The sequence below is a fragment of the Pongo abelii genome, chromosome 23 (assembly GCF_028885655.2).
Source record: "Pongo abelii isolate AG06213 chromosome 23, NHGRI_mPonAbe1-v2.0_pri, whole genome shotgun sequence".
Taxonomy (NCBI): Eukaryota; Metazoa; Chordata; class Mammalia; order Primates; family Hominidae; genus Pongo; species Pongo abelii.
The window spans coordinates 49630692-49651735 of record NC_085929.1 but is presented as its reverse complement, the minus strand read 5'-3'; the positions used below and the strand labels follow the sequence as shown (position 1 = coordinate 49651735).

Below are 21044 nucleotides of genomic sequence, written 5' to 3'. Positions count from 1 at the left end.
GCAGGGCTCCTCGGGCCACCGCTGAGCAGGTGCATGGACACTGTCAGTGGGTGGAAGCAGCGCCACATGGTGACCAAGGAGGTTAAGACTCAGAAGGCAGGCCAGGCATGGTGGCTCACACCTATAATCCCAGCATTTTGGGAGGCTGAGGCAGGACAGAGAACAGGTCACACAAAGTCAAGAGATCGAGACAATCCTGGACAGCATGGTAAAACTCTGTCTCTACTAAAAATACAAAAAAAAAAAAAAAAAAAAATTAGCCGGGCGTGGTGGCACGCGCCTGTAGTCCCAGCTACTCAGGAGGCTGAGGCAGGAGAATCGCTTGAACCCGGGAGGCAGAGGTTGCAGTGAGCCAAGATGGCGCCACTGCACTCCAGCCTGGGCAACAGAGCAAGACTCTGTCTCAAAAAATAATAATAAATAAACCCACTCAGAAAGCATCAAAACCTTAAGTTCCTAGCGGATGACAGCAGCTTAGAAAAGGAGAGAATGCTGTCTGTTACGAGCAGGGGAAACGTCACCAGGCTGTTAAAAGGAAGCCGGCAGACGAAATGCTAAATGCGTTCTCCTCTCGCCCATTTTCCCAGGGCGTTTTTGTGGCAGTGCGTGGTTTGTGGCCAGCAGCAGCTATGTGGGACATTTGTTACAGATGAACAACCCTACGAGTTGCGGAGATGGCAGAAGTCTGGGTTGCACTTTCTCCAATCCTTAAGTGTCTGTCTCGGACTCAGGTGTCCCTTGACACTTCAAAGGATACCCCTGTGCCCTGCGGGGACGGTGCATGCTCACCGGCGTGCTGGAGCAGGAGACAGCTTGGCCTGTAAGTTTCTTGCTAGCAAGGACTTCTCTGCCGTCCGCTGCTTGGACTAATGTCTGCACAGAGCTCTGGAGAAATTCAACTGTGAGCATCTTGGAGAGCTTCAGAAATAATAAAAAGGATACACAGAGGCTCCCCAGCTGGCTTCTCTGCACCGGTGAGCATCGGGAAAGCCACATGGGCTGAGAGCTCAGCTGAGTGCCCGTGGGCGTGAAGCTTTTGGATCCTGCAGAGTGTGATCTGTCGGGCATCAAACTGCCAGAGTCAAGGGAGCAGGAGGCTGAGGGTCAGGGTGGAGCGGCTCAGCCCCTGGGCGGGAGCCATCCCTTCTGTCAGAAGAATGCAGTCGACTGTCTACCCATTTCCCTGAGCTGTTCGTTGTTTCGTGTGTGTGTGTGGTGTGCGTGCGCCAGAGTGGATGGTATAGACAAGAGTCTCCCTATGTTGCCCAGGCTGGTCTCAAACACCTGGCCTCAAGCAATCCTCCCGCCTCAGCCCCACAAAGTGCTGGGATTACAGGTGTGAGCCACTGTGTCCAAGCTTTTGTGAACGTCAGGTTGTGTCTGAGCGTACAGGTCGGGAGAGGACACAGGAGTCGGGGGAGAAAAGAGAGGAAGCAGCAGCCGCGGGCTGCTGAGTGATGACGAGCTGTCTATGAACATTTTGCCAATTTGAGTGAACTTAGCTGCCAAAAACAAAAAAAGCCCAGCAGGTCAGGCCTGGGCGAGGGGAGGGAGCCGCAGGCTGTGTTGCTGAGTGCTGCATGGATGTGGTGACCAAGAGCAGGACGGAGGAGTGCTGCGTGTGGGACTCGGCTCATTTACTCCAAATAGCTGCCTGGAGTGGTCATGGGTCGCCCAGTTCGAAGCCGGGGTGAGGGAGTGAGTGGCTGTGACACCTCCAATCCTGGCCGCTCTGGGCCAGCAAGGAGGCCCTATCTGCTGGAGTCGGGACCTAACCTTCCTGCCTCTGACTCCCCCTTGAGCCAACTGGGTGTTTGTGGGGCTATCCCTGGTACAGTGAGGCTGCCATAAGCCTGGGCCCCCGTGGGACAGGGCAGTCAGCACCCCCGGCTCTGTCCTGGGTAAAACCAGCTGAGGGCCACACATGGGCAGGACCAGGTGTCGGACACTGGTTGTGGGCCCGGCCATTCAAGGGCCCGGGCTGAGCATCCTGGAAGCTGTGGGAAGTGGACAGGACCCCCTCCTTCCGCTGAAGCCCACGGCCCCAGCTGGGTCTGCGCCAGTGTGGGCTCCAGGGTGGCACCCAGGACTGCTCCGTTCATCTCCTGCAGGTCTTCGGGAGTGTCCCAGGAAGCGTGGGCAGCCCCAGCTGGATCCAGTCCTGTGTGGAGAAGGCAGCCCAGGCAGATCCTGCAGAGACGAACTCCAGTGCAGCCCCAGCTCCCCCTCTTCCCCGTGGCCAGGGGTCCCACCCAAGCAAAAAGGCCATGAATAAAGTCAAAAACTTTATTCAGCTTATAAAATTCATGTTCCGAGAACATGCTCTAAGCATGCAGAAAGCGCAGGACGCTGCTCCCGGGTGGGGGCTCAGCTGGGGCCACCTCTGAAGCTCTGCTGAGCCCCTGGGCCGAGGCCCTGACAGACTAGCAGGCCCAGCGGTCCTGAAAGCGTGACGGCCACCACCACTGATGGCGCCTGCTGGTGCAGCTGCAGTCCCTGGTGGGCCGGGCACTCACTCTGGCAGCCGCCGTCCCCCCCGCCGGCCACCATTGTCCCGCCATACGCAGTAGTTGAGTGTGGTCGCGAAGACCAGCCAGGCCAGGTAGGGGTAGAGCAGGCGGGCGGCCAGCGGGCTGACCTGGTACCAAGCCACGGTAGTGGCTGCCGCCGCCCCACTGACCAGCAGGAGATCCACCAAGGCCTGCAGAGATTGGGGGAGGGAGGACAGGGAGGCCTGAGGCACCGCATTCACCCAAGTGCGTGTCCCACTGCCCAGCTCCCACTGGATTTGGGAGTCAGGAGCTTCACTCACCCCCACTCCACCCTTGAGTGACCTGGCCAAGCCCCTCCCCCATCTCAGCCTCAGTTTCCTCATCTGTGAAGTGGGAACAGTCATGCCGCCTGACCCATGCCTTGTGTGGGGTGCACGTGGCATGCCTGAAGTGTTTGTTCAAGGGTGCAGTGGTGGCTTAGGAGGTCTTGCACGTCCCTTCCCCTCTCTGAGCTCAGAGCCTCCACTGAGAGCAGCGCTGACCTCCCAGCATTACTACAAGGCCCAAACAAAACCTTGCTATTTGTCAGGTGCAGTGAGTCACGCCTGTAATCCCAGCACTTCGGGAGACCAAGACAGGTGCATCGCCTGAGGTCAGGAGTTCAAGACCAACCTGACCAATATGGTAAAACCCCGTCTCTACTAAAAATAAAAAAATTAGCCAGGTGTGGTGGCATGTGCCTGTAGTCCCAGCTACTCAGGAGGCTGAGGCAGGAGAATTGCTTGAACCTGGGAGGCGGAGGTTGCAGTGAGCTGAGATCACGCCACTGTACTCCAGCCTGGGCGACAGAGCGAGACTCTGTCTCAAAAAAAAAAAAAAAAATACAGAAAATTAGCTGGACGTGGTGCTGTATGCCTGTAATCCCAGCTACTCAGGAGGCTGAGACAGGAGAATCGCTTGAACCTGGGGGGTGGAGTCTGCAGTGAGCCGAGATCATGCCACTGCACTCCAGCCTGGGTGAGAGAGTGAGACTCTGTCTCAAAAAAAAAAAAGAAGAAGAAGCTGTCATGTAGAGGGGCCAGTGACCCTGCCTACACAGTATCAGGCTTCGTGTGGGTTTTCCTACACAGTAGCCCCCAAACCCACCCCTGCAACCCCTCTGCCTTAATAGCTTCCCTCACTGGAGGAGTCAGTAGAGGGGAGGCTCCAGGGTGTGGGCTGCTTACAGCTAGAGAGACATGGCCTTTTGTCTCCCTTGGCCCCGCCTACAGACACTGACCCAGTGTCATATGTGATGCCCCACGTCCTCCAAGGGTCGGATCCAGGGATCAGGGACACATGCTGTGGCCACACTTACCCAGCCCATTTGTCGGGCACCAAAGAAGATGGGGGGCCATGCCCAGTTCAGGGCCAGCTGCCCGGTGTAGAGGCCCAGGGGAACCACAGCCTCCTCTGTGAAGCCTCCCAGTTCTTTCCAGACCAGGTAGGAGCCGTACCTGAAACAGAGGCCGCAGTTCAGAGCACCATTAGGAACAAGGCCAGGAGCCTTGCCCACCTCCGAGTGGCACAGTGATGGCTCATATGTGACCTGACACTGACTGCTGTGTGATCTCAGGGATGTTGCTTGACCTCTCTGATAGGGTTGCTGTGGAGATTCTAGTTAGCACATTGGCAGTGCTTCGTGCGATACCCAGCATATAGGACACTCAATAAATACCTGCCATTATTATCACTGCCACTGCTATGAAAGGGAAGCACATGGTGTGAATAGGTAGAGAGGAGGCTCTTAACCTAGCCAGGGCACTGCATAGAGGATGGGATATTTGGGCTGGGCCTTAAAGGATGAATAGGAGTTTTCCAGGGGAGGAAACAGGACATGCAAAGGCTTTGAGGCAGATGTGAGACCCTGAGTCAGTCTGTGACTGCAGGATGAGGTCCAGGGGGAGGCCTGGTCATGGGAGCTGTTAACACAGGGCAACAATAACACCACCAGTAACAGCAGCCGATGCCCTCCAGCACTCACAGGAGCCAGGCCCTACCACTTCCCAAGCATTCACTCATTTCAGCTTCATGATGAAGCCATAAGGCAGGCAGTATCAGCACCCCCTTTACAGTGAGGAGACTGAGGCACAGGCAGTGAAGTGACTGAGATCTCTTGGCAGGCCATCAGTGGATAAAGTCTGGTCAGCCAGGGCCAGAGCCCCAGCTCTCACCTACTAATGAGGGGTTTGCCTTATCCAGAGCCACAGGGAGCCCCAAAAAGTTCCCCCGAAGAGAGGCAGGGACTGAGTGGTGTAGGAAGGCCAAGCGGGGTGGGGATACTGGAGCCAGGAAAGTGCAGGACCCTGGCTGGGCAGGGCCTGGGCCAGGAGGGGTGAGGCCCACGTGACACCCAGGTTCCAGGGCCTTATTCCCATCAGAGCCGGGCACCTGGCCTGGCCTCTGCTATCCACCCCCTAGAGTGCCTGGCACCTGTGTCCCCACCCTGCACTGTGCTGGCACAGAACCAGGATGCAGGGAACATTCCAGAAGGCAGTCAATTCCCTGCCTCCTGGGTGCGGTCCCCGCTACAGCCACCAAGAGGAGCCCTGCCCCTCCCAGCTCGTCCTTTCTGGGTGGAATTCCCCTGGTCTAGTCCCAGGGGACTCAGGCCAGACTCAGCCTGAAGGGGGCTGTGCGGGGTCCACACTTGCAAGCCCTGTGTCCTTGGGAGGCCCCTTATCATGGGGGTCGTTGAGTATGAATGAGATGAGCCTGGCGCTGGGCAGGAGTTCAACAAAGGAGCTGCTTTTGGGGCTGTTGCTGCTGCTGTTAATCTTGGAAAGCGTCCATGCCGCTGCCCAAGGCCAACCTTCACACACTAAGCTGGCCTCCACCTGGAGCTGTGAACATGGCGGGGATGCCAGAGTGGGGTGAGCAACTGACCTGTCCCCCCAGGGGCCCAGGAGGAGAAAGTTCATGTTGTGCAATCGACAGGCCCACAGCTTCCCCACCCTGGCTTGCCAAATGGGGCTGGGGAAACCATGCCATGGCCCATGGCCCGCCTGGAGGAGACCCTCTGTCCTGGGCCAGGCCTCCCCTTGCAAAGGGCCAGGCTCATCCCCAGGCCAGCGTGTGCCCACCTACCCCATGGCTGAGTAGAGCGTGCCCCAGACAGGGCCCAGCACCCAGTGGGGCGGGTGCCACGAGGGCTTCTGCAGGCCGGCGTACCAGCGGAGACCCTCGCCGTGGACAAAGCGGGAGCCCACGAAGCACCCCAGGCTGGGCGCCAGCGTGAAGCCCAAGGCGGGCACCCAGGGCGGGGCCATAGCTGCTGCAGCTGCTGTTCAGGGGAGCTCTGAAAGAGAAGACAGGGCTGGATGAGGGCATTCCTGAGGCCATGGGGTCAGGCCTGTGTCTCCTCCAGCATCCCCGAAAGGCCTGTCACCCACAGATCAACCAGTCAGCTGACCACGAGGCGCAGAGATGTGCGGAGTGGGAGTGGCTGAGTGAACGCATTTCCAGCCTTGCTCCTGCCCCAGCTGCCTGGCCTCACCTTTGCCCACCCTCACGTCTGCCCACCCTCACCTCGACCTTGGGTCTCTGGCACTGACCCCTCCTCTCTGCTCCCTCTTCCAAAGCCAGTTTGAGTCCCCTCCACCAAGAAGCCTTCCCAGCCTGCCTCCCTGGGCCAAGTCCCCGTCCTGGGAGCTCTGCCAGGCCAGTGCTTTACATTCCAGCACTTCACATTCACCTTTCACTCACTCACTCACTCATTCATTTGGTGACTGGTATCAGACAGAGTTTGGGTCAAATCCCTTTCCTCACTGCCTCACCGTAACCTCAGGCAAATCACATCAACTCAAGGCCTCAGTTTCCCCCTTGGTAGAGTAGGATATCAATGCTCACCTACTTTGAGCACAGCTCAGTGCACAGCAGCAAGGAGGGTCTCTACACAGCTGTTTCAGCACCCTACACGGGCCCCAGGAAAACCACCGCCCCTTCCCCGTGCACTGGAGACGGAGAGCAGCCTGCCTGGGGCCACACTGCACTCTGGGCCAGGCTCTGCCCTGGTGGCAATATGGCTCCCACTCACTCTGATTCGAGGTGGAGAATCAGGGGTCGTCTGCTCTTGTCTGAGACAAGAAGCCACACAACCCGATTCAGTTCTGCCAACTTGCAGCAAGGCCTGCTGGGGCGAGGGCTGGGACCCAGGGGGGCACGGGGCTGGGGAGGCCCTGAGTGGGCACAGACTGGTGCTGAGGGAGCCTGGACCTCAGAAAGGGACCCTCTGACCGGGGACCAGGGAGGAGATGCCACAGGAAGAACACTGAGCACTTTCGTCCCAGGGGAACTCGAGAGACAAGAAGTCCGGGGACATGGAGGCAGCCAAGCAGGGGTAGAGGGGTGTCAGCAGAGACTGTGATGAACTTGGGCTTCGGCAGGGGCAAAGGGCAAAGCTGGCCCCAGGGAGAAGGGGTGGCTGCTGGCCTGGGATCCATGGAGCTGGGTGAGCACAGAAGCAACCTCAGTGCCCAGCAGCCAGGGACTATTAAAGACTGGCCCCCCACAAACCAAGCTTCTGAAGCCTTTCTAGTAATGAGAAAGTTGTTCTCAACATAACACGAAGAAAGCAGAATATAACATTGACTACAGAATGACCCCAATTTTGGCAAAAAATGGATAACATAGATATGTGCTTTTTTTTGAGACAGAGTCTCGCTCTGTTGCCCAGGCTGGAATACAATGGCGCGATCTCAGCTCACTGTAACCTCCGCCTTCCAGGTTCAGGGGATTCTCCCATCTCAGCCTCCTGCCTCCCAAGTAGCTGGGATTACCGGCACGTGCCACCATGCCGGGCTAATTTTTGTATTGTTAGTAGAGACAGGGTTTTACCATGTTGGCCAGGCTGGTCTCAAACTCTTGACCTCAGATGATCTGCCTGCTTCGGCCTCCCAAAGCGATGGGATTACAGGCGTGAGCCACTGCGCCCAGCCTAGATATGCATATCCTTTTCCAATTGTAACCAATGCATGAAGATGTTTGCCACGGTCATAATCATAAAGCCAGCGTTTCCTGGGGAATGGCTGTGTGCCAGGCCAGGCAAGCTTTACCCCAACACTGGCCGTGAACCCTCACCCTGCAAGGAAGCGATGCCACCTTATGGCCGTCTGCCAGCAAAGACCTGAGGCACAGGGCAGTGGAGATGTCTGCCCAAGGCCCCTCCACAGGCCGGCCACTCGGGATTCCAGAGTCCACCCTTGGCAGCAGGATTTGTGATGCTAAGTTCACAATGTTACTTGTTTGCCAAAATATGTATAATGAACATCACTGCATTTTATATTTTAGAGACAGAGTGTCGCTGCTGTCCAGGCTGGAGAGCAGTGGTACCATCACAGCTCACTGCAGCCTTGACCTCCCAGGCTCAGGGGATCCTCCCACCTCAGCCTCCAAAGTAGCTGGAACTACAGGTATGCACCACCATGCCCAGCTAATTTTTTGTATTTTTTGTAGAGACAAGGTCTCTCCATGTTGCCCAGGCTAGTCTCGAACTCCTGGGTTCAGGTGATCCTTTCACTTTGTTCTCCCAAAGTGCTGGGATTATAGGCATGACCCACCATGCCTGGCCAGGGAATTTTTTTTTTTTTTTTTTTTTGAGATGGAGTCTCGCTCTGTCACTCAGGCTGGAGTGCACTGGCGAGATCTCAGCTCCCTGCAACTTCCACCTCCGGGGTTCAAGTGATTCTCCTGCTTCAGCCCTCCAAGTAGCTGGGATTACAGGCGCCCGCCACCACGCCCAGCTAATTTTTATATTTTTTAGAAGACACAGGGTTTCATCATGTTGGCCGGGCTGGTCTCAAACTCCTGACCTGAGTTGATCTGCCTGCCTCAGCCTCCCAAAGTGCTAGGATTACAGGCGTGAGTCACCGCGCCCGGCCTGTTTTAAAGGAACAGAGTGTCAGGCATCCAGCAGATTCCGGTGCTGCCACTTACTATGATTCCCTCCCCTCCCTGGACCTCAGTTTTCTCGCCTGTTGAATGGGGACAGTTACCCCATCCCCCAAGGTCGCTGCACAGATGAGCAGTAAGGATGGACATTCTTGGGGGATGGGCATGTGACCTAGGTCCCGGCAAGAAATGTTCCTGTGTTCTCCCTCCCGCTCCCTCCAGCCCCGCCCCCTCCCTCCTGCCCGGCCCCCTCCCTCCTGCCCCGCCCTCCTGCTTTCAGGGTACACGTGCTCATGGGGTGGGGATGGGGGTCTGACGTCACTACACATATGAAAGGCCACCTTCCCTGGGGCAGGAGGTACTGCTGAGCACTGGCCCTGGACCACTGCCAAGTGGATATGGAACTCTGGACCAATGGAATCACGCAGTGTGTGGCCCTCGTGTCTGGCTTCCTTCACTGAGCGCCATGTTCTAGAGGTCCTCACCTTGTAGCATGTGGCAGAACTTCTCCCCACGATTCTGTCACCTGGCTCCAGCACCTAGCCAGGGCCAGACACACACTCGGCCCCCAGGAAATCAGAATGGGACTCACCCAGTGTTCCAGCTGACAGGGCCTTAGAGACCACCATCCAGGTCCCCCATTGTATAGAACAAATTAAAGTCACAGAGACATGGTGGCTTTCCCAAGGCCACAGCAAGAGAGCAGGGTCTGGAGCCGGTTCTGAGTCCCATGCTCACACTCCCACCCCAGGCTGCCCCCTTCTCAGGCCTGGCTATGGTTATGACCCACCGGGCCAAGGGGCTCAGAGGGTCTGCCCCACCAGAAAACAGGCAGTCAGATGCCCCACAAGGAGAAAGCCTGGTGGGGGGTGGGGAGTTTTCTAGGGCCTCTGGGGAACTGCCCGGCTCCTGAATTGCCCAAATGGGGAACAGGTGGGCAGGGGCGGTACCCACCATGATGAGTCATGCTGAGCCAGGCTAGGCAGGATCCAGAGATCTGCTCTGGGATGAGTCCAGGGAAAGCTGGGGTGGGCCAGGCCAGGGGGCACACATGGCAGGGACGGGACTCAGGCTCAGGCAGAAGGGGTGAAGCCACCTATACACCCTTTATTTGTCTCCTTCAGAAAGTGAATCGGGATCCAGACCTCGGCTCTGCCTCCATCCAAGTCTCGTCTCTGGGCCTGGCTTCCTCCACCGTCAGGTGGGTAAACCCGCTGTGTCTGCTTCTTGGGGGGCTAAGGTAGCTCAAGGGAGGAAGGGGTGGGACAACAATGTTTCCCTGAAAACTCCAGAGAAGAGAGGGGTTGTGGGTATCAGTGTGGGGCCACTAGCCCCATTTCCTCCAGGGGAAGACAGGGCCTCAAGGCTTGGACCTGTGACGAGACCCTATCAGCCACGAGAGCCCCTGGACACTCCACAGGGGAAAATGCCCTGCACGGAGCAGCGCCCCCAAAACAGGGGCAAGATCGGGGCAGGGTAGAGGCCGCAGGACGTGGAGGCAGGAGAAGGCTCCAAGCCTTGCTCAGCTCTGGTTGTGCACGGGCCTCTGGTAGGCAGGGGTCTGCGTGGTGGAGTCCGTGCTCATCCCGACGGTCACCGCCTTGTTCAGTCCCCGCAACGGCCACAGGGGACCAGCTGCTTCTCCCTGAGCCACACGGCCCACTCGGCCTCCATGGTGGACTCATGACTGGTCCCACTTTCCAGATGAGGAAACAGACATGAGAAGTCACAACTTTCTAGGTCTGAGTGACTCCAAAACCCACCCCACCCCTCCCTCTGAGCTGGGTGTCTGCCGGGCTGCTCTGGGCCGCATGGCCACTTGCCAGGAGCTGTGTCACCGCCCGTCTCAGCCTCCTTCCTCATCTGAAACAGGGCTCATAGAGCCTGCAGCGCCAGGATTGGACCCACAGGCCACTCCACCCCACCTCTGAACGGTGCCAGAAGGTTCTCTCAGGGCCAGTAGCATCACTCTCTCCACCTGCCGTGGCAACATCCCAGCCCCCACAGAGCATCAGGCCCCGCAGGATCTGAGCCCTCCCCCACTGAGGGTGGGACACAGGGTCTCCAGGTCTTGTGAGGCTTCACTCCCGGGCAGAAGACCCCAGACCCATCGCTGCCCCAAGGTATCTCATCTCCTGGGCCTCTGTGTCCCCATCTGTGAGGTGGTGGTCAAGCCAGTGGGTTTCATGGTGTCTTTCTGTTCTCGGAGACCTCCCTATAGGTGACCCAGAAGGCCAGAAACGGTGGCTCACACCTGTAATCTCAGCACTTTGGGAGGCTGAGGCAGGCAGATCACCTCACGTCAGGAGTTCGAGACCAGCCTGGCCAACATGGGGAAACCCCGTCTCTACTAAAAATAAAAAAACTAGCCGGGTGTGGTGGCACATGCCTGTAATCCCAGCTACTCAGAAGGCTAAGGCAGGAGAATCGCTTGAACCCGAGAGGCGGATGTTGCAGTGAGCCGAGATTACACCACTGCACTCCAGCCTGGGCAACAGAGCGAGACTCTGTCTCAAAAAAAAGAAAAAAAGAAAACAAAGAAACAAAACAAAAAAAAGAAGGTGACCCAGAAACAGAATAAGGAATGTGTCCCTTCTCTGATCCCCACCCCCACCCCCAGCTGCACCCACTCCCCTGAGCCTTGTCTCTCCAGCGAAGCCACCACTGTCCCAGGGACTTGTTTTCAGCCTTTTTAAAAATGATTCATGGCTAATCGTCCTCATCATAACCTTTGTGTGCGTTTTTCATTACGAAAGTAACCAGTGGAACAGCCCACAAGTCTGGAAAAATCCACAGCCAACCTGGCCATCGAGTGGCCTGGGAGAGGGTAGGGTGAGGGTGGGGTGTCCAGGGGGAATTGGTTCTATTAAGAAAGACTACTTCCCTTTCCTTCAAGGTTCGGGGTAAACTTTTTTTTTAGTAAAAAATAAAGAAACAGCCTGGCCAACATGGTGAAACCCGTCTCTACTAAAAATATAAAAATTAGCCAGGCTGAGGCAGGAGAATCACTTCAACTCAGGAGGTGGAGGTTGCAGTGAGCCCAGCTGGAGCCACTGCACTCCAGCCTGGGCAATGGAGCGAGACACTGTCTCAAAAAATACATATATAAATAAAAATAATAAATTAAGAATGACTTCCCTAGTGGTCTAGTGGTTAAAAAATAAAAATAAAAAAGACTACTGTTTTAAACAGAGAGCACATCCAAGCATTGTTGGCACAATCAAAAGTAAAGAAAACACAAATAAGCCAGGAACGGTGGCTCATGCCTGTAATCCCAGTACTTTGGGAGGCTGAGGTGGGAGGATCGCTTGAGCCCAGGAGTTCTGCAGGAGGCTGCAGTGAGCTATGATTGCATCACTGCACTCCAGCCTGCGTACCAGAGTGAGACCCTGTCTCAAACAAACAAACAAAAACAAGAAAGGAAGGAAGGAAGGAAGGGGAAGAAAGAAAAAAAAAGAAAGAAAGAAAAGAAAGAACGAGAAAGAAAGAAAGAAAAAGGGAAAGAAAGAATGAGAAAGAAAGAGGGGGGAGGGGAGGGAGGGAGGAAGGAAGGAAGAAAGGAAGAAAGCGAGCTAAAGTGAAAAGTAGGCTCCCTCCCTATGAGCCCAAGCCCCTCACCCCACCTGGAGAACCCGCTGTGAATACTTTCTGGTAGATCCAGCCAGACATCGTGCCTCACGCCAGGCACAAGTGTGTACAGACGACAGGACACAGCACATGTGCACACACACACACACACACACACACACACACACACACTCCCAGGAAAGAAAGCGGTCCTCGGGGCACAGTGGAGAAGGCAGGCTGGGATCAGACTGCACGGGTTCTGGCCCTGGCTCCACCACGCTAGCTGCATGACTCTGGACAAAGGCTTCTTTGGTAAGCCTCAGTTTCCCCCAGTTTCCAGCACTCCCCTGGGGGCCCAGGATTCCCGCCGAGCCGCCCTGTGGGGCTGCCAGCAGCCAGGTGGAGACTCAGGGGCCGCCTTCCCCTGCTGGGCTGAGGCTGGCTCTCCCGTCCTTGCTACAGGGCCCCTTTCACCGCCAGTGGAAACTTGCCTCAGGCTGCCCTGTCCCGGGCCCCACCGACTCCACAGAGAAGCCGGGCCTCGCCCACGTTCTGGCAGCAGGCCTTCATGGGCAGGGCTTGCTGTGTGCCAGGCAAGCTGGGCGGCTGCTTCCTGTACACCACCTCCCCTGATATCCTCGCGCTGCCTGAGCCCATTCTGGGACAGCTTCAAGTCCTGTCTCTCCCGCCATCCAGCCCAAGGCACACTGCTGGTATCCCGTAGCCCTGGCCCCTGGCAGGCTGGCCAGAGGGGCTTCAGGCCCACGCCAGGCCATGGCCTCTGGAAGCTGCCCTGGCCAGCAGCGTGTTCACAGCAGGAAGCCCCCGCTTCTCCTACCTGGGCTCCGGCTTCTTTGCAAGGGGTAGGGGAAGCAGACAGGTCCCAGAGGCTGCTCGGCTCACAGTAAGCCCCGTCTAGGCTGCAACGCACCTGAGCCCCGCACTGGGAATCGAGGGCCGGGGGTCTCTAACCGGCTTTGGGCAAAATAAACTTCCCCGATCTGGGCTGCTCTCCACTATGAAACGGGGTGTCTCGGGGATCAGGAGCCCGAGGTCTCCCAGATATTCTGAGACCCTCAAGGGAGTTCCGCCTGGGATTGCCCATCCGCGGAATGGGCAGGAGAGGGAGCGTCGGCCACTCCTGGGACCGCGCTTCCTGCAGGAGAAGCCGCGCGGCCAGGGGCTGGGCGTGGCAGGGTTGTCCAAGTTTCCCCTCCCGAACCCCCAGCCGGAGGCGGCCGGCTCAGGAACCCCGGCCGCGGAGGCCCAGACTCGGCTGCCTGCCGCCCCCGCCCCTGACCCGGTAGCCGAGCCCCAAGTGCTGCCCCGGGTCGCCCCCTCGGGTGTCCAGTCTGCGGCTCCGGCCTCAGTTTCCCTCTGTCCCGCGGCGCTGTCAAGAGTCGCAGCCATGCGGGCCCCCACTTCCCGCAGCCCCCTCCGCGTCCCGTCCTCACTCACCAGCGGCGAGAGCACGCTCCGGGAAGGGCACTGCCTGGCAGGAGTTGGCCAGGCCGCTGTCCCCGCATCCGCCCCGCCCCTCCCAGCCGCCAGGCCCCGCCCCTCCCAGCCGCCAGGCCCCGCCCCTCTCAGCCGCCCGGCCCCGCCCCGCCTGGCAGCCCGGGCCCTGGGCCCACTCGCGTCCCCGCGGGACCGGGAGCTCACTCCTCAAAGCCACCTCTCCCGCGGTACGCGCTTCTGCCTCCCCCCGGCCGCGAGCGAGTCTCTCGGCTCCTCCTCCTCCCCATGGTGACCGGTGACGGCCGCCGGGCCAGATCCAGCACCTAAAAAGTTGCCCTGTGTCCAAAGGCGTGTCGTTTGTCGTCTCTTCTAGCCTCACTTTTCCTATCTATAAAATGCGGCAACAAGACCGATCTCCGAGTGGGGAATTACCTCTCCTGAGGCCAAGGCCCTGAGCGTCCTGCTGCCCAGCAGCCTTGGCCCCATTTCCGGAGCACCCCAGTTCCTTGAGCTGTTGACCCAGGGCACAGAGGCAGCGCGCTGCACGCTTAGTCCTGTCCCGGCCACTTTCTGACTGGTTCTCTGGGCCTCCATCTCCTCATCTGTAAAATGGGCACAAAGTCGTGGGACTGATGAGGCCGCAACGCGGTGATGCAGGCAGGACACCCCTCGGATGCTCGTTGCTCAGTGATGGGAGGCTGCCATCATCACAGCCCAGAGGTGGCCTCCAGCTGCCCAGGTCCACTCCCATGCAGGGTGTGTTCAGCCCCAGGCCCTTGGCACTGTGGCTGTCTTGCTGCAATTCAAGGCTGTCCCAGCTCCCTCCGGCCAACTCAGCCTCATCAGCCTGAACCAGCCACATTGGCCCAAACTGATCCTGCAGGGGCCAAGGAGAACTGTGGCTACTTCTACCTAGACACAGAAGCCAGGAACCTCCTTAGGGACCAGCCAGGCCACAGTATGGCTTTCCTAGGACCTGGCATTTTTGCCTTTGTGAGCCTCTTCCTCTATTAAAAAACAAACATATATAATCTATTATTTTTGACTGTGTTGGTCTAAAGACAAGGATAACCCAGGCTTGGTTCCATTCTTCATTCATCTTTTTCTTCTGGGTTTCTTTTTTTTTTTTTTTTTTTTTTTGAGACGGAGTTTCGCTCTTGTCTCCTAGGCTCCTAGGCTAGAGTGCAATGGCACAATCTCGGCTCACTGCAACCTCTGCCTCTTGGGTTCAAGCGATTCTCTCCTCCCTCAGCCTCCCGGTAGCTGGGATTACAGGTGCCTGCCACCACGCCCGGCTAATTTTTGTATTTTTAGTAGAGATGGGGTTTCACCTTGTTGGCCAGGCTGGTCTCAAACTTCTGACCTGAGGTGATCCACTGCCTCGGCCTCCTAAAGTGCTATTATTACTGGTGTGGGCCACCGTGCCTGGCAGCTTTTTTTTTTTCTTTTTTAAAATTCCTTCTGGCCAGGCGCGGTGGCTCACGCCTGTAATCCCAGAACTTTGGGAGGCCGAAGTGGGTGGATCACTAGGTCAGGAGTTCAAGACCAGCCTGGCCAACATGGTGAAACCCCATCTCTACTAAAAATACAAAAATTAGCTGGGCATGGTGATGCATGCCTGTAATCCCAGCTACTTGGAAGGCTAAGGCAGGAGAATCTCTTGAACCCAGGAGGCAGGGGTTGCAGTGAGCTGAGACGGTGCCACTGCACTCCAGCTTGGCGACAGAGCGAGACTCCGTCTCAAAAAAAAAAAAAAAAAAAAACCCTTCTTAGCCGGACGTGGTGGCTCACGCCTGTAATCCCAGCAGTTTGGGAGGCCGAGGCCGGTGGATCACCTGAGGTCAGGAGTTCGCGACCAGCCTAACCAACATGGTGAAACCCAGTCGCTACTAAAAATACAAAAATTAGCTGGGCGTGGTGGCAGACGCCTGTAATCCCGGCTACTCAGGAGGCTGACACAGGAGAATCACTTGAACCGAGAGGTGGAGGTTGCAGTGAGCCGAGATCACGCCATTGCACCCCAGCTTGGGTGACAGAGTGAGACTCTTTCTCAAAAAACAAAACAAAAAATAAAATAAAAATAAGACATATATGTGGCTGGCTGCAGTGGCTCACGCCTGTAATCCTAGCACTTTGGGAGGCCAAGGCAGGCAGATCACTTCAGGTCAGGAGTTGGAGACCAACCTGGCCAACATGGTGAAACCCCATCTCTACTAAAAATACAAAAATTAGCTGGGCGTTGTGGCAGGCACCTTTAATCCCAGCTACTCGGGAGGCTGAGGCATGAGAATCACTTTAACCCGGGAGGCGGAGGTTGCAGTGAGTCGTGATCACACCTCTGCACTCCAGCCTGGGTGATAAAGCAAAACTCAATTAAAAAAAAAAAACCCACACACGTGTATACATTACAACAATAATACCAGGTGCACCCATTCCCCAGTTATGACCAGAACATTACCAGTCCTAGGAGCGCCCTGGTGACCTCCCCAGCGATTCCTCCCCACCCCAGAGATCACCTTTACTTTGACTTGGGTTGAACATGCCCTTGCTTTCCTTTAGGGTTTTATGAATCCCACCCGGGTGTATTTCCCTGAGTACTATGTGTGCAGAGAGGCAGCACACCCCCAGCTGGGGCAGAACAGGCGCCATGGCCAGGCCAGAAGACTCCCGGGAAGATAAACTCAGCTGAGTGCCTGGGGTACAGGCTGGGCCTGGCCTCTGTGGGCACTGACAAGAGGCCCCTCTGGGGCAGGCAGAGGGCATGATTGTGGGTGGGGCTCCCCTGTTAGGACATTGAGCACAGCTGTGTCGTGGACATACAGCAGGAAATGGTCAGGGGCATGAGCTGTTCTGTCTCTTGCTTCTGAGTTCACAGTGCCCTGAGGAGTAGGGTGCTCATACCTCAGGAGCAAGGTGAGGCCTGTCAGGTGAGCCATGTGTCCTCAGCAGACCCAGGCAACAGGGCAAGAACAGGGCTTCCTCAGCCTGTGATCGGGACCAGTCAGGTGCAAGCAAGAATCTGGGCCAGGGTCAGGCGCAATGGCTCAGGCCTGTAATCTCAGCACTTTGGGAGGCCAAGGTGGGCGGATCACAAGGTCAGGAGATCAAGACAATCCTGGCTAACACGGTGAAACCCGTCTCTGCTAAAAATACAAAAAAATAGCAGGGCGTGGTGGCGGGCACCTGTAATCCCAGCTACTCGGGAGGCTGAGGCAGGAGAATCGCTTGAACCCAGGAGGCGGAGGTTGCAGTGAGCCGAGATCGTGCCACTGCACTCCAGCCTGGGCAACAGAGTGAGACTCTGTCTCAAAAAAAAAAAAAAAGAATCTGGCTCAGGCTCGTGGGGCATTCTGTACCTAAATGAGCAGCATGGCAGCAGGGATGTTGGTAATGCCAGCTCTCAACACATCTCAAGTCACGCTGCTCCCCGCTGGACAGGCTGCACAGGTCCGGTACGCACACCATGCCCGAGTCTTTCTTCACCACCCCCGCCCCCTCCTGCATGGGTCTTTATTTCCTGGATTTCACATCTTCCTCCTTCTTGGTCCCCCCTTGCTTGTGTTGAGCCTGTCCTCCAGGAGTTCTTGAGAAAGACTGCCCGGAAGGTAACATTGCTGAATTCTTGCACCCTACCCCATATATGGCTGACGCTTGGCTGAGTTGGAGATTGTTGTCCTTCAGAATCATGAAGAGATGCTGTCGGCCAGCTGCCACACTGCGGTTGAGCAGGCTAAAGCCATTCTGTTTTGGAAGCCTTTGGTTGTTTTTTGTTTTGTTTTTATTTTTTTGTAGACACAGGGTCGCGCTATGTTGCTCAGACAAGTTTCCAACTCCTGGGCTCAAGCAATCCTCCTGCTCCGGCCATGCTGTGGATCCTTTATATGTAACCGATTTTGTTCTTCCTGGAAAGTTTTTAAGATTTTGGGCCCCAGAGTTCTGCAATTTCACACTGATATTCCCCTATGTGGGCCTAATTTTTTTTTTTTTTTTTTTTAGACAGAGTCTCACTCTGTAATCCAGGCTGGAGTGCAGTGGTACTATCTCGGCTCACTGCAAGCTCTGCCTCCCGGGCTCAAGCAATTCTCCCTCAGCCTCCCGAGTAGCTGGGACTACAGGCGAGCTCCAACACACCCAGCTTCATTTCCTCCACTGTGCCCGCACTCAACAGGCACTTTCCCGCTGGAAGCTCATTCTTTACTTTTCAGAAGTTGGATTATTTCTTTGATTTCCTTCCCTCTATTTTCTCACTTCTCTTTCTTTTCAAATTTATGTTGTGCAGCAATCACTTCTCTTTCTGGAACTCCTATTACTCAGAATGCAGGGCCTCTAGGGCTGTTTTTCTAACTTCCTTTTCTCTCTCTCTGTTTTTTTTTTTTTTTTGAGACAGAGTCTCACTTTGTTGCCCAGGCTGGAGTGCAGTGGCGTAGTCTCGGCTTACTGCAACCTCTGCCTCCTGACTTCAAGGGATTCTCCTGCCTCTGCCTCCCGAGTAGCTGGGATTACAGGCATGTGCCGTGACGCCTGGCTAATTTTTGTATTTTTAGCAGAGACAGGGTTTCGCCATGTTGGCGAGGCTGGTCTTGAACTCCTGAGATCAGGTGATCCACCCGCCTCGGCCTCCCGAAGTGCTGGGATTACAGGTGTGAGCCACTGTGCCCGGCTGTCTTTTTTTTTTTTTTAATATCGCCTGTTATTTTAGATTCAGGGGTATATGTGCAGGTTTGTTACATGGGTATACTGTGTGACACTGAGGTTTGGGGTACAATTGATTCCGTCACCCAGATAGTGGCCATAACAGTAGTAGGCAGTTTTTCAACCCTTGCCTCACTCCCTCCCACCTCTAGGAGTTCCCAGTGTCCATTGTTCTCATCTTTATGTCCAGGTGTATCAATGTTTAGCTCCCACTTGTAAGTGAGGACATGCGGTATTTGATTTTCTGTTTCTGCATTAATTTGCTTAGGATAATGGCCTCTAGCTGCATCCATGTAACTTCCTTTTCTTGCCGACTTTTCTTTTTTTTTTTTTTTGAGATGGAGTCTCGCTCTGTTGCCCAGGATGGAGGGCAGTGGCGCGATCTCGGCTTACTACAACAACCTCCACCACCACGGTTCAAGTGATTCTCCTGCCTCAGCCTCCTGAGTAGCTGGAACTACAGGCACGTGCCACCATGCCCGGCTCATTTTTTGTATTTTTTAGTAGAGACAGGGTTTCACCATGTTGGCAAGGATGGTCTCAAACTCCAGACCTTGTGATCTGCCCGTCTCGGTCTCCCAAAGTGCTGGGATTACACGTGTGAGCCACCGTGCCCAGCCCTTTTTCTTTTTTTTTTTTGGAGATGGAGTCTCACTCTGTCACCCAGGCTGGAGTGCAGTGGCGTGATCTCTGCTCACTGCAACCTCCACTTCCCGGGTTCAAGCAATTCTCCTGCCTCAGCCTCCCGAGTGGCTAGGATTACAGGCACACGCTGCCATGCCCGGCTAATTTTTTGTATTTTAGTAGAGACGGGGTTTCACCGTGTTGCCCAGGCTGGTCTTGAACTCCTGAGCTCAGGCAATCTGCCCACCTCGGCCTCCCAAAGTGCTGGGATTACAGGTGTGAGCCACTGCGCCCGGCCTTTTCTTTTCTTTCTTTCTTTTTTTTCTTTTTGAAACAGAGTCTCACTCTGTCACCCAGGCTGGAGTGCAGTGGTGTGATCTCAGCTCACTGCAACCTCCACCTCACAGGTTCAAGCAGTTCTCATGCCTCACCCTCCCAAGTAGCTGGGATTACAGGCATGTGCCACCACACCTGGCTAATTTTTGTATTTTTAGTAGAGATGGGGTTTTGCCATGTTTGGCCACACTGGTCTTGAACTCCTGAACTCAGGTGATTCGCCCACCTCGGCCTCCCAAAGTGCTTGGATTACAGGTGTGAGGCACTGCGCTGGCTTTTTTTTTTTTTTTTTTTTCTTTTCTTTTTTTTTTTTTTCAGATAGGGTCTCCCTCTGTCACCCAGGCTGGAGTGCAATAGTTCAGTCATGGCTCTCTGCAGCCTCATACTCCTGGGCTCAAGCAGTTCTCCCGACTCAGCCTCCTATGTAGCTGGAACTACAGGCACGAGCCACAGTATCCAGCTATTTTTTTTTTCCTTTTGTAGAAACAGGGTCTTTCAAGTATCACCTTTTGATGAAGGAAAAAGGAAACAGTCTGACTATGTTGCCCAGGCTGCTCTTGAACTCCTGGCCTCAAGTGATCCTCCTGCTTCGGCTTCCCAAATCACTGGGATTACAGGCCTGAGTCACTGTGTCTGGCCAATAATTTTCTTTTTTTCTTTTTATTTTTTTTAATTTGAGACAGAGTTTCGCACTTGTTGCCCAGGCTGGAGTGCAATGGCGCGATCTCAGCTCACTGCACCCTCTGCCTCCCGGGTTCAAGCAATTCTCCTGCCTCAGCCTCCTGAGTAGCTGGGATTACAGGCATGAGCCACTACGCCCAGCCCAGAGACCCCTTTGTTTGTCCCTTTCCGGTGAAACCCCAGACGGGTCCCAAAGTGGGGGAGGGGCATCACCCAGTGGCTAGGGAGGTGGAGGGGACCTAAAGATCTGTTTCTCAAAGGCACCTCCAAATAATCCTCTTTGTTTTAGCCTTCTTTCACTCTTAGATCTAGAAGCAGCAGCAGCTGCTGCCTGTTCTTAAGTTTTTGAGGATTCTGTTGTATGCATAAGGATTGGCTCGCAGCCTTCCCCACTCCTGGAAGGGATTTAGCTGTCTGAGATCAACTCAGTCAGGTAATACCAGCCTACCTGCTTTCCAGCTTCCAGAGATTTTGCTGCCGGGGGTCCCCTTTCCTGTTCTTCGTGTCCTTGTGGATTTATATCTTTAAATATCTGTTTGTTGTGGATTTATGGGCTTCCAGAGGCAGTGCTCTCTCTATGCGTCTTAACCTGAAAGTGTCTTCTATGTACGTATGTATATATATACACACATATATACATATATACACATATATACACATATACACATATACACACATATATACGTATATATATGATTTTTTTTTTTTTTTTTGGAGATAGAGTTTCATTCTTGATGCCCAGGCTGGAGTGCAATGGCGCGGTCTCAGCTCACTGCAACCTCTGCCTCCTGGGTTCAAGCAATTCTCCTGCCTCCGCCTCCCAAGTAGCTACGATTACAGGCATGCACCACCACACCCAGCTAACTTTTGTATTTTTTGTAGTGATGGGGTTTCACCATGTTGGCCAGGCTAGTCTTGAACTCCTGACCCCAGGTGATCTGCCCGCCTCGGCCTCCCAAAGTGCTGGGATTACAGGCATAAGCCACCGCACCCCGGCCTTTTTTTTTTTTTTTTTTTTTGAAACGGAGTCTTGCTCTGTCACCCAGGCTGGAGTGCAGTGGTGGGATCTTGGCTCACTGCAACCTCTGCTGCCCGAGCTTAGGCGATTCTCCTGCCTCAGCCTCCCGAGTAGCTGGAACTATAAGCGCCCGCCACCACGCCCAGCTAATTTTTGTATTTTTAGTAGAGACGGGGTTTCTCCATGTTGGCCAGGCTGGTCTCGAACTCCTGACCTCAGGTGATCCACCCGCCTCAGCCTCCCAAACT

The 21044-nt window shown here is 55.4% G+C and overlaps 1 protein-coding gene across 2 annotated transcripts; it reads right to left on the bottom strand.

Moving 5' to 3' along the window:
- Positions 1 to 2272: 2272 nt before the first annotated feature.
- Positions 2273 to 13548, bottom strand: TSPO (translocator protein). 2 transcript variants are annotated; one of them, XM_002831232.5, is made up of 4 exons: positions 13446 to 13548; positions 5619 to 5829; positions 3850 to 3988; positions 2273 to 2701 (listed from the first exon to the last, which is right to left on the bottom strand). In XM_002831232.5, the coding sequence occupies exons 2-4, from the start codon at positions 5798 to 5800 to the stop codon at positions 2513 to 2515; spliced, it is 510 nt and encodes a 169-aa protein (XP_002831278.1). In that variant the 5' UTR covers positions 5801 to 5829; positions 13446 to 13548; the 3' UTR covers positions 2273 to 2512. The 2 variants fall into 2 exon arrangements, with proteins under 2 accessions (XP_002831278.1, XP_063579171.1); XM_063723101.1 differs by having other exon boundaries at positions 12826 to 13454.
- Between the last annotated feature and the right edge of the window lie 7496 nt (positions 13549 to 21044).

Excerpts from the sequence above, each read along its gene's own strand:
- TSPO (XM_002831232.5), bottom strand. The coding sequence starts at position 5,800 with ATGGCCCCGCCCTGGGTGCCCGCCTTGGGCTTCACGCTGGCGCCCAGC. Across the intron at positions 3,989-5,618 it reads ACGCTCTACTCAGCCATGGG|GTACGGCTCCTACCTGGTCT; the intron begins GTAGGTGGGCAC and ends CCTCTGTTTCAG. Across the intron at positions 2,702-3,849 it reads GTGCCCGACAAATGGGCTGG|GCCTTGGTGGATCTCCTGCT; the intron begins GTAAGTGTGGCC and ends CAATCTCTGCAG.